The sequence below is a fragment of the Schistocerca americana genome, chromosome 3 (assembly GCF_021461395.2).
Source record: "Schistocerca americana isolate TAMUIC-IGC-003095 chromosome 3, iqSchAmer2.1, whole genome shotgun sequence".
NCBI classification, from domain to species: Eukaryota; Metazoa; Arthropoda; class Insecta; order Orthoptera; family Acrididae; genus Schistocerca; species Schistocerca americana.
Window position 1 is genome coordinate 814,130,584 of NC_060121.1, and position 13,493 is coordinate 814,144,076.

The following is a 13,493-nucleotide window of genomic DNA, read 5'->3' on the forward strand; positions in this document are numbered from 1 at the left end:
CAACGTTGCATTCAAGCACATAGTGTTTTCATATATCTACCAGAATGCTTTCTTATAATATATAAACACATATTTCACATAGAAATTACTTGACCAACGTACTTGAGATTTTCACCTGGTACTATAATGAACAATCAGACAGACCTAGATTACATATGTTTTAAATATATTTAATATATGAAAACATGTATAATATATGAAGCGGAATTGATTTTGCCATAAAATGTGGAAGAGATCCAGATTATATATATATATATATATATATATATATATATATATATATATATATATATATTGCTTCGAAGCAATCAGTGAGGAACTTCCACAGATTTAAGATATTGAAGAAATAAACATTTATATCTATGTAAATGAAAAGATAAATGTTCATTTGTTCAAAATCGTACATATCCTTGAAATTCCATTCGAATGTACGCGTCTTTTTATATACCTACTGATAAACATATATATGTAATAATTATAAAGGAAATCTATATATAACTGTAAATGATCGTTTGTTCATAACTGTAAATGATCGTTTGTTCAAAATCTTAAATCTCTTGCTGCACTTGAATATGGGCCTGTCTTAATGTCATCTTTAATATATGTAGTACATACATAATGTGTAATGCATAAAGGGGAAACGTCACCAAGAATCTCGAAGAATTTTTGCCCGATGCACTTCAAATTTTTCAGAATACTTTAATGAACATTCGGATCAATATTGGCTATACATATTTAATATACATATAATATAAAAATATTTATGTAATATATAATATAATATAATATAATATAATATAATATAATATAATATAATATAATATAATATAATATAATATATAATGTGCTTTGAATACATAGAAGAAAGATCCCTTATCATTTAGCTACAATATAGCAGGTCAGCAACTGGAAGCAGTTAATTCCATAAATTATCTGGGAGTATGCATTAGGAGTGATTTAAAATGGAATGATCATATAAAGTTGATCGTCGGTCAAGCAGATGCCAGACTCAGATTCATTGGAAGAATCCTAAGGAAATGCAATCCGAAAACAAAGGAAGTAGGTTACAGGACGCTTGTTCGCCCACTGCTCAGCAGTGTGGGATCCGTACCAGATAGGGTTGATAGAAGAGATAGAGAAGATCCAACGGAGAGCAGCGCGCTTCGTTACAGGATCATTTAGTAATCGCGAAAGCATTACGGAGATGATAGATAAACTCCAGTGGAAGACTCTGCAAGAGAGACGCTCAGTAGCTCGGTACGGGCTTTTGTTGAAGTTTCGAGAACATACCTCCACTGAGGAGTCAAGCAGTATATTGCTCCCTCCTACGTATATCTCGCGAAGAGACCATGAGGATAAAATCAGAGAGATTAGAGCCCACACAGAGGCATACCGACAATCTTTCTTTCCACGAATAATACGAGACTGGAATAGAAGGGAGAACCGTTAGAGGTACTCAAGGTACCCTCCGCCACACACCGTCAGGTGGCTTCAGGAGTATGGATGAAGATGTAGATGTAGATGTAGATGTAGGAAACTTTGTTACTGGAAATCTAAAGAAAGTACTCGACCAATTTACTTCAAATTGTCACATGTTACTGCAAAAAAACGTTTGGACACACACACACACACACACACACACACACACACAAATACATACATACATATATAATATTGTCAGCAACTGCAAACAGCAAACAGGGAAGTTGTATTTATGACTTACCGGATTACGATTAGAATACTGATACAGAATCTGAAATTTCAGTAACGATAAACAAGGCTTAAGATCAGAGAGAGTGGTCAGAAGGGTGCTAGGAAATGAACATGGTAAGTGGAAAGGAGGAGATGGTCAGTGAGGGGGGCAGAAAGATATGGACACAGTGGGAGAAAAAGACAGATGTAAAAAGGGGATAGGAGGTGTTGGACAGAGAGAGGGGGGAGGAAGAGGGAGCAGGAGGAGATGGAGAGAAAGGAGCGAGAAAAAAAGGACAGAGAGAGGGGGTAGGAATTGGTTGATGGAGATGGGCGGAAGGAGAAGGAGAAGAAGACAGATAAAGACAGAGGGAGGAAGAGATGGACAGAGACAGGAAGTGGAAAGGAGATCAGGATGTATATCCAATTCTCATAGATATTGCAAATGTGTGCTTCCTCTTTTCTTTCTTTTCCAATTCACCATACTGAGACACAGCAATGTGTGGCCAGGACAGGTAGTACAAACATATAATATAATGTAGTAGTAATTCTAAAACTGGCAGTGTGATGAGATGAGCAATAATCATAATTTTTTGCTAGTTCTCTTTATAGACATTGCTTCTTATGGCTGATTGCTGTGTGATATTTCACAGGATGAACCCGAACGGCAGTAATAAAATTTCGGATATCCGCGGGACGCTTGCTCCCTTCAATTTCCTGCTCGCTGTTCGGTCACCATTTGGGCAGTCAGTGGTGACTCAGAAATCATGTGTGAATGGGAGGTTCATTAGAGGAAGGGAGGAATATGAGCTGCGGTCAGTGAAACCACAGCCACAGTGCAATCAAGCCTGATCTCTTTCCCGCCAGAACCGGGTGGAGAAGTGGCCACTACAAGTCTAAGAGTGGGACATTGGATTTCTCTTTGCTGTGAGAATCCAACTGGGCTTCCTCCAGACGTAAGGGAAAACCATGTCACAAGTGACATTGTCCCACTCTTTACTTTGCAAGGGCTACTTCTTTGCATCATTGTGGTTAGGATGAGGAAAGCTATAGCTGGGCTGTAGCTGCAGTTTCTATGCTGCTTCATTCCAGTCATTGAGCCTCCCACGAACACATGGCCTTCTGTACTAGATATGCAATGACTGCCCACAATGCTGCTCCATTCCAGTCATTGAGCCTCCCACCAACACATGGCCTTCTGTACTAGATATGCAGTGACTGCCCACGGGACTGAACAGAGATCATCAAGTTGAAGGGAACAAGCCTCCTTGCCAGGTGCGTGAGTTTATTTCTCTGGAACCCTTTGTGCCCTGGGACTGGGTAGAAAATTATTTCCTTCTTCTATCATTGCAAGAAAAGGAAAGCATCTTAGGTACGAGGGTTGGAACTTAAATAGTGGCAACTATTTATTTACAGCTCGTACAAAATAGATACGTGTTTCAAAGTTTTACAGACCTTCGAAGTAGTCACCAGCATTGTGTATAACTCGTTGCCAACGATGTGGTTGTCGTAAGATACTCTTAGCAGTGCCAGTTGTGTTGATAGCTCGAGCGGTGCGGTCTATTTCCCGACGAATTTGTCGCAGATCTGAAGCGAATGCCGTGAAGTGTTTCCTTCAGTTTAGAAATCAAGTTGAACTTACGAGGGCTTAAGTCAGGTGGTATAGCACTTAGCAGCCCCATCAGTCAAACAAATCAGTAACAGCTTGCACTGTACGTGCTTGAGCATTGTCAGGTGTCATTACTGCAGAAAGTGTCATTACTTCTGCCTCTATGCTGTTCATTTTTGGAACACAACCTACGTCGGGCAATAGATCGCGCCGCTCGAACTTCCAACACATCTGGCGCTGCTAAGAGTATCCTACGACTTCCACATCGCTGGCAACTGGTTATCCACAATGCTGGTGACCACTTTTAAGGTCAGTAAAATTTTGAAACACGTATCTATTTTGTACGAGCTGTAAATAAATAGTTGCCACTATTAAAGTTCCAACCCTCGCATACTATCCGCTGGGAACATCTGTCCCCTAGCAAGAAGGGCACTTTGGGAATCAGAGCTCATCTCATTAGGAATTTCTCGCCAAGACATTATCGCATCTGCTCACGTGTCCGCCCAAGACAAAAAATAATTCTGCATAGTAAACTTAAAAATGCTCTGGGAATACAGTCCTGATGAAACATAGGGGAACACGAGTGAGCAGGCGATGAAGTCCCCTGTTTAGATCCATCAAAGAAAACAATAATAAAATCCAGATGGTGCTTAAAATTATCATAAAGTTTTATTTTAAATATGTAATCTGGAATAAAATTCTCTCTGTGTCCCCTTCAATTCAAAAATTAACCTTAGCTCCTTTAGCAGCCCGAAGGATTTCTTACTCCGCACGTGGCTTTGGACCTTATTCTTTCTACCTGTAACATCTCAAGGTTCTCCTTCCCATGGGTCTCAAACGGCATTATACCCGCCGAGGGTTATCGGAGAGAAGTTCCAGTGGTAGCCAGACAACGGAGGTGGACTCTGGAGCTTTTGGGGCAGGCAGAGCGTTTGCCCTTGTATACTTGGCATACGATGAGGAGGCCAAAATATTCCGAAATAGTCATGAACGACCTTCGAAATTTTGTAGGTAGAATGTGGGTTCACCCTGTGTAACTTTACTGTTCTTGGTAATGGGATTTATGGAACTCCATGTGGGAATGTATAGATGGCTAAATCGGAGGCAAACGCCGCGTGTTCTGCAGGTTGCGGAGCCGTTCCAGCTGGACGGCGTGAAGGTCGCCGCAGCGACGCTGCCGCAGCAGGGGCAGCCCGTGCAAGACGGAGCCGTCGCCATAGTTGTCGGCTGGGGGCTCTTGCAGGTAAGCCGACAAGGTCTGCGACCCTCTGTTCTCCAAGGTTTCCAGAAAGCTTCCGGCAATGTTGACTGAAATACACTCTGAGATTCTGAGGGTAGCAGGAATAGAGTGCAAGGAGTGAAAGCTCCTCTAGCACTTGTGTACAGAAACCAGGATGCAATTATAAATACTACAAGATACGATAGAGGAATAGCAGTCAAAAACTGAGTGAGGCCTGTTCCCCAAGGCAAGAGTAATAGGGCGTGAAAGTTATCTGTTCATTTGGCACTTTCATTTCTTCCCATTACATTTTGCTGTTAGTAGATCACGGTATTTATCTCTGCAGTACTTTAGGCGTATCGGCTATTATGAAATGATAATAAAATGGACAACCTAGCTGCAACCAGGCGTTGATATACACTCCTGGAAATTGAAATAAGAACACCGTGAATTCATTGTCCCAGGAAGGGGAAACTTTATTGACACATTCCTGGGGTCAGATACATCACATGATCACACTGACAGAACCACAGGCACATAGACACAGGCAACAGAGCATGCACAATGTCGGCACTAGTACAGTGTATATCCACCTTTCGCAGCAATGCAGGCTGCTATTCTCCCATGGAGACGATCGTAGAGATGCTGGATGTAGTCCTGTGGAACGGCTTGCCATGCCATTTCCACCTGGCGCCTCAGTTGGACCAGCGTTCGTGCTGGACGTGCAGACCGCGTGAGACGACGCTTCATCCAGTCCCAAACATGCTCAATGGGGGACAGATCCGGAGATCTTGCTGGCCAGGGTAGTTGACTTACACCTTCCAGAGCACGATGGGTGGCTCGGGATACATGCGGACGTGCATTGTCCTGTTGGAACAGCAGGCTCCTTTGCCGGTCTAGGAATGGTAGAACGATGGGTTCGATGACGGTTTGGATGTACCGTGCACTATTCAGTGTCCCCTCGACGATCACCAGTGGTGTACGGCCAGTGTAGGAGATCGCTCCCCACACCATGATGCCGGGTGTTGGCCCTGTGTGCCTCGGTCGTATGCAGTCCTGATTGTGGCGCTCACCTGCACGGCGCCAAACACGCATACGACCATCATTGGCACCAAGGCAGAAGCGACTCTCATCGCTGAAGACGACACGTCTCCATTCGTCCCTCCATTCACGCCTGTCGCGACACCACTGGAGGCGGGCTGCACGATGTTGGGGCGTGAGTGGAAGACGGCCTAACGGTGTGCGGGACCGTAGCCCAGCTTCATGGAGACGGTTGCGAATGGTCCTCGCCGATACCCCAGGAGCAACAGTGTCCCTAATTTGCTGGGAAGTGGCGGTGCGGTCCCCTACGGCACTGCGTAGGATCCTACGGTCTTGGCGTGCATCCGTGCGTCGCTGCGGTCCGGTCCCAGGTCGACGGGCACGTGCACCTTCCGCCGACCACTGGCGACAACATCGATGTACTGTGGAGACCTCACGCCCCACGTATTGAGCAATTCGGCGGTACGTCCACACGGCCTCCCACTATACGCCCTCGCTCAAAGTCCGTCAACTGCACATACGGTTCACGTCCACGCTGTCGCGGCATGCTACCAGTGTTAAAGACTGCAATGGAGCTCCGTATGCCACGGTAAACTGGCTGACACTGACGGCGGCGGTGCACAAATGCTGCGCAGCCAGCGCCATTCGACGGCCAACACCGCGGTTCCTGGAGTGTCCGCTGTGCCGTGCGTGTGATCATTGCTTGTACAGCCCTCTCGCAGTGTCCGGAGCAAGTATGGTGGGTCTGACACACCGGTGTCAATGTGTTCGTTTTTCCATTTCCAGGAGTGTACTTCATTGGGGACATGTTGAAGATATGTTCCCCGACCGGGACTGTAACCTGGGATCTCCTGCTTACATGGCAGACGCTCTATCCATCTTTTTTTTCCGATATTGTTCGTTGAGATTGGTCTGGGCGGACGTCACAAGACATCTGTTCAATTTGATCGTCGACTCTTTGACTCAGTTTGTTTATTACAGAGAGCACGCAGCCCTCTGACCGAACACGCTGAGCTACCGTTCCGGCCTCCAGCTGAGCCACCGAGGGCCCAGAGAATAGTGAGCCTGCAGGGATTTATCCCTTGCACGCTCCCCGTGAGACCCACATTCCCAACATGTCCACACCACTACATTCGTAGTGCGCCTAATAAATGTTTGCCCATCATACTCATTACTCGTGGCAGATTAATCTACCAAGTCCCGTACGAGTTCTGGCACAGCGTGTGCGTTCGCAAACATCTATTAGGAGCACTACGAATGTAGTGGTGTGGACATGATCGGAACGTGCATCTCACGAGGAGCGTGCAAGGAATACGTCCCTGCAGGCCCACTATTCTCTGTGCCCTCGGTGGCTCAGATGGATAGAGCGTCTGCCATGTAAGCAGGAGATCCCGGGTTCGAGTCCCTGTCGGGGTACACATTTTCAACATGTCCCCAATGAAGTATATCAACGCCTGGTTGCAGCTAGGTTGTCCATTTAATTATCATTTCATTCTAGCAAAGCTGCATGGTTATCTACGGTAACTGTTCTTCCGGGAACAGATACTACCGTCATTTATAGTATCGGCTATTCTCAGCTTCGATTAATCGATGTAAGCTATACGGAGCAACCTCTTTGCGTCGCTAAGGCGATTTCGCATCTTTGGGGAGTCAAGTTTGTTTTTTCGACGAATGGGAAGGTTTGTGGGTAGTAGCTACAAAGCCGTCCTTGTTTGAAATAGCTTTCGCCAATCTGTTTCTGGTACTGTCGCTCTTCTGTTCTGCGTTCTGATATCGAGGAGTCCTGTTGTGTGTTCCGACTTGGGAGGTTGCTTACGTGGGGATTCGACAGTGATGAAAGAATTGTGTAAGACCATTTCACTTACTTGTCATGGTGTAGCTTAGGTAAAGTGGTTAGGCGCGGGATTAGCAGAGCGGTCTTGGGTGCTGAAGTCATGAACTGTGTGGCTGGTCCTGGCGGAGGTTCGAGTGCTCAAATGGCTCTGAGCACTATGCATCTTAACTTCTGAGGTCATCAGTCGCCTAGAACTTAGAACTAATTAAACCTAACGAACCTAAGGACATCACAAGCATCCATGCCCGAGGCAGGATTCGAACCTGCGACCGTAGCGGTCGCTCGGTTCCAGACTCTAGCGCCTAGAACCGCACAGCCACTCCGGCCGGCGTTCGAGTCTTCCCTCGGGCATGGGTGTGTGTGTTTGTCCTTAGGACAATTTAGGTTAAGTACTGTGTAAGCTTAGGAACTGACGACCTTAGCAGTTAAGTCCCATAAGATTTCACACATTTTTGAAATTTTTTTTAAAGTGGTTGGTTTATTTTGGCATTACTTGTTCACGATTATTCCGCGATTAAGAACGCGGCAGTAATCTTAAGCACGGTAAAATGGAAACTTGTAGGTTGCTCTTACTTCATTGAGTGAAACCAGATTACAGCGAGATATATTATCGTTTCAATTCGTTGTGCTGTAGATTCATAATTATCCTCCTCTCATAAAACCATGAAAGAGTTGTTGTCCGGCTTAAAGTCGCGTAATAGGGTCGCAGTATTGCTAGGACTCAATTTGAAACTGAATTATATATCTGCTGCTTTGACAGTTTATGGGGGCCTATAAATCAATTAGTTCTGTTTGGAAATAATGTATATGATTATTACCTAATTTCTTCCGTAATTTTTCTGTCAAAACACAAATCATTATTGGTTAATTATGCATAACAAGTGCCGCGCTGCATGGCTGCCACCTTGTTATACATCGTGATCTCGCACAACGGTCCACGAATATTCTGGCATATCGGAAAGCACATACTGAGTTGCAGTCACAGGACGTTAGCAATAACGGACTTTTCTGTGGGCGCTATCAGATTACAGGAGCAGGTAAGGTAGGTCGAAGGACACTATTTCGATGGGCCCTGCTTGCTAAAACTTGTGTGGAGTGATCTCGCACATTACTGTGATATTAGTTGGAAATGATATTCACAAACTGTGTATTGATTCTTATGATTTAATTACTCTTTGGACTTAAAGTCGTTATTAACAAAACTGAAGAAACATCCCCCACTACACAGCTGGAAGCTACAACCAGAAAGCCAACACTTATTCAACCTTGCGATCACTGTCTTGATGAATCATTACTTACCGTTATTAGGAAAGTGATACCTGTGGTACGCCGGTTTCCAGTTGCGCTAAATTATGTAACTGTGTGTTTGGTTGTGTGACTACTTCGGTTGAACAGGAGATCAGATTGCGTTCCCAAACTGTTTTCTGGAGCATAAAATTTGCACGTATTGCACAGCTTAGAGTTCCAGGGCTTACCTGTCACTCCCTGTGGAAGAAGTCCATTGCTTTTTTTAACATACAGACAGAATTTACAAGTGTAGTCGAATTAGAATAAGTAATGCTGAGGGAATTTGAGTAGTAAATGAAACGCTAAACAATGCAGGTAAGTTAAGCTATTTCAGCCCGAAAATAACAGATGGCGGGTGAAGTGGAAACTATATAAGATAGACTGAGGTGAAAAAAGATATGGGATAGCGATATACACATATACAGATGGCGGTAGATCGCGTACACAAGCTATAAAAGGGTAATTCATTGGTGGGGCTGTCATATACACTCAGGTGATTCATGCGAAAAGTTTTCTGGCGTGATTGTGGCCGCACGACAGTATTTAGTAGAGTTTGAACGCAGAATTATAGCTGGAGGTAGATGTATGGGACATTCCATTCCGGAAGTCGTTAGGGAAGTCAATATTCCTAGATCCACAGTGTAGAGAGTGGACCGAGAATACCGAATTTCAGGTATTACCTTTCACCACGGAAAACTCAGTGGCTGATGGCCTTCACTTAACGACCGAGAGCAGCAGCTCTTGCGTTGAGTTGTCAGTGCTAACAAACAAGCAACGGTGCGTGAAATAACCACATAAATCAATGTACGATTTACGACGGACGTATTCGTTAGGACAGTGAGGCGAAATTTGGCGTTAATGGGCATGGCAGCAGACGACTGACGCAAGTGTCTTTGCTAAGAGGACGATATCGCCTGCAGCGCCTCTCCTGGACTCGTGACCGTATTGGTTGGACCCTAGGCGATTGGTGAACCATGGTCTAGCCAGATGGGTCCCGATTTCGAATGGTAAGAACTGATGAGAGTGTTCAAGTATGCTGCAGACCCCTCGGGACTACGGGCTCAAGTTCTCAACAAGGCACTGCAAAAGTTGGTGGTGGCTCCATAATGCTTTGGGCTGTCTTTATATGGATTGTACTAGGTCTTCTACATCTACATCTACATTGATACTCCGCAAGCCACCCAACGGTGTGTGGCGGAGGGCACTTTACGTGCCACTGTCATTACCTCCCTTTCCTGTTCCAGTCGCGTATGGTTCGCGGGAAGAACGACTGTCTGAAAGCCTCCGTGCGCGCTCTAATCTCTCTAATTTTACATTCGTGATCTCCTCGGGAGGTATAAGTAGGGGGAAGCAATATATTCGATACCTCATCCAGAAACGCACCCTCTCGAAACCTGGCGAGCAAGCTACACCGCGATGCAGAGCGCCTCTCTTGCAGAGTCTGCCACTTGAGTTTATTAAACATCTCCGTAACGCTATCACGGTTACCAAATAACCCGGTGACGAAACGCGCCGCTCTTCTTTGGATCTTCTCTATCTCCTCCGTCAACCCGACCTGGTACGGATCCCACACTGATGAGCAATACTCAAGTATAGGTCGAACGAGTGTTTTGTAAGCCACCTCCTTTGTTGATGGACTACATTTTCTAAGCACTCTCCCAATGAATCTCAACCTGGTACCCGCCTTACCAACATTAATTTTATATGATCATTCCACTTCAAATCGTTCCGTACGCACACTCCCAGATATTTTACAGAAGTAACTGCTACCAGTGTTTGTTCCGCTATCATATAATCATACAATAAAGGATCCTTCTTTCTATGTATTCGCAATACATTACATTTGTCTATGTTAAGGGTCAGTTGCCACTCCCTGCACCAAGTGTCTATTCGCTGCAGATCTTCCTGTATTTCGCTACAATTTTCTAATGCAGCAACTTCTCTGTATACTACAGCATCATCCGCGAAAAGCCGCATGGAACTTCCGACACTATCTACCAAGTCATTCATATATATTGTGAAAAGCAATGGTCCCATAACACTCCCCTGTGGCACGCCAGAGGTTACTTTAACGTCTGTAGACGTCTCTCCATTGATAACAACATGCTGTGTTCTGTTTGCTAAAAACTCTTCAATCCAGCCACACAGCTGGTCTGATATTCCGTAGGCTCTTACTTTGTTTATCAGGCGACAGTGCGGAACTGTATCGAACGCCTTCCGGAAGTCAAGAAAAATAGCATCTACCTGGGAGCCTGTATCTAATATTTTCTGGGTCTCATGAACAAATAAGGCGAGTTGGGTCTCACACGATCGCTGTTTCCGGAATCCATGTTGATTCCTACATGGTAGATTCTGGGTTTCCAGAAGTGACATGATACGCGAGCAAAAAACATGTTCTAAAATACTACAAGAGATCGACGTAAGAGATATAGGTCTATAGTTTTGCGCATCTGCTCGATGACCCTTCTTGAAGACTGGGACTATCTGTGCTCTTTTCCAATCATTTGGAACCCTCCGTTCCTCGAGAGACTTGCGGTACACGGCTGTTAGAAGGGGGGCAAGTTCTTTCGCGTACTCTGTGTAGAATCGAATTGGTATCCCGTCAGGTCCAGTGGACTTTCCTCTATTGAGTGATTCCAGTTGCTTTTCTATTCCTTGGACACTTATTTCGATGTCAGCCATTTTTTCGTTTGTGCGAGGATTTAGAGAAGGAACTGCAGTGCGGTCTTCCTCTGTGAAACAGTTTTGGAAAAAGGTGTTTAGTATTTCAGCTTTACGCGTGTCATCCTCTGTTTCAATGCCATCATCATCCCGTAGTGTCTGGATATGCTGTTTCGAGCCACTTACTGATTTAACGTAAGACCAGAACTTCCTAGGATTTTCTGTCAAGTCGGTACATAGAATTTTACTTTCGAATTCAATGAACGCTTCATGCATAGCCCTCCTTACGCTAACTTTGACATCGTTTAGCTTCTGTTTGTCTGAGAGGTTTTGGCTGCGTTTAAACTTGGAGTGGAGCTCTCTTTGCTTTCGCAGTAGTTTCCTAACTTTGTTGTTGTACCACGGTGGGTTTTTCCCGTCCCTCACAGTTTTACTCGCCACGTACCTGTCTAAAACGCATTTTACGATTGCCTTGAACTTTTTCCATAAACACTCAACATTGTCAGTGTCGGAACAGAAATTTTCGTTTTGATCTGTTAGGTAGTCTGAAATCTGCCTTCTATTACTCTTGCTAAACAGATAAACCTTCCTCCCTTTTTTTATATTTCTATTAACTTCCATATTCAGGGATGCTGCAACGGCCTTATGATCACTGATTCCCTGTTCTGTACATACAGAGTCGAAAAGTTCGGGTCTGTTTGTTATCAGTAGGTCCAAGATGTTATCTCCACGAGTCGGTTCTCTGTTTAATTGCTCGAGGTAATTTTCGGATAGTGCACTCAGTATAATGTCACTCGATGCTCTGTCCCTACCACCCGTCCTAAACATCTGAGTGTCCCAGTCTATATCTGGTAAATTGAAATCTCCACCTAAGACTATAACATGCTGAGAAAATTTATGTGAAATGTATTCCAAATTTTCTCTCAGTTGTTCTGCCACTAATGCTGCTGAGTCGGGAGGTCGGTAAAAGGAGCCAATTATTAACCTAGTGCGGTTGTTTAGTGTAACCTCCACCCATAATAATTCACAGGAACTATCCACTTCTACTTCACTACCGGATAAACTACTACTAACAGCGACGAACACTCCACCACCGGTTGCATGCAATCTATCCTTTCTAAACACCGTCTGTACCTTTGTAAAAATTTCGGCAGAATTTATCTCTGGCTTAAGCCAGCTTTCTGTACCTATAACGATTTCAGCTTCGGTGCTTTCTATCAGCGCTTGAAGTTCCGGTACTTTACCAACGCAGCTTCGACAGTTGACAATTACAATACCGATTGCTGCTTGGTCCCCGCATGTCCTGACTTTGCCCCGCACCCGTTGAGGCTGTTGCCCTTTCTGTACTTGCCCAAGGCCATCTAACCTAAAAAACCGCCCAGCCCACGCCACACAACCCCTGCTACCCGTGTAGCCGCTTGTTGCGTGTAGTGGACTCCTGACCTATCCAGCGGAACCCGAAACCCCACCACCCTATGGCGCAAGTCGAGGAATCTGCAGCCCACACGGTCGCAGAACCGTCTCAGCCTCTGCTCCATATTAGCCAATCACTGGCTAGAAATTGTTTTTTTCGGCCACTTGGAGACCATTTGCAGCCATTCATGCACTTCACGTACCCAAACAACGATGACGTTTTTGTTGATGACAATGCGCTATGTCACCGAGTCGAAAATGCTCGCGATTGGTGTGAAGAACATTCTGGACAATTCGAGCGAGTGGTACGGTCACCCAGATCGCCCGAATGGAATCCCGTAGAACATTTATGGGATGTAATCGAGAGGTCAGTTCGAGCACAGAATATTTCACCGGCAACACTTTCGCAGTTATGGATTGTTATAGAGGCAGCGTGGCTCAGTATTTCTGCAGGAGACTTCCAACGACTTGTTGAGTCCATGCCACGTCGAACTGCTGCACTACGCCGAGTAAAAGGAGGTCCGATTCGATATTAGGAGGTATCCCATGACTTTAGTCACCTCAGTACACAGACTTGCAAGAAAAGCGTTCCTGAAAATCTTTAATTCGTTAACATCTAATGTAAATGTATATGTTCGGAAAGGTTTTCTGAATTTTTCACCAACATGGCTTGCAGTGTCAGCGATCTTACTTGTGATAATTCTTATGAACAAACAGGTACGATCGCAAAATCTTAT

General features: G+C 44.9%; 1 protein-coding gene across 1 annotated transcript in view; it reads left to right on the forward strand.

Moving 5' to 3' along the window:
• Positions 1-13,493, forward strand: part of LOC124606418 (mite allergen Der f 3-like) — an 80,384-nt gene that overhangs the window by 16,807 nt on the left and 50,084 nt on the right. The window contains exon 2 of the mRNA XM_047138399.1: positions 4,428-4,544. Within this exon, the coding sequence (XP_046994355.1) occupies positions 4,428-4,544 (117 nt within the window). The remainder of the gene's footprint in view (positions 1-4,427; positions 4,545-13,493) is intronic.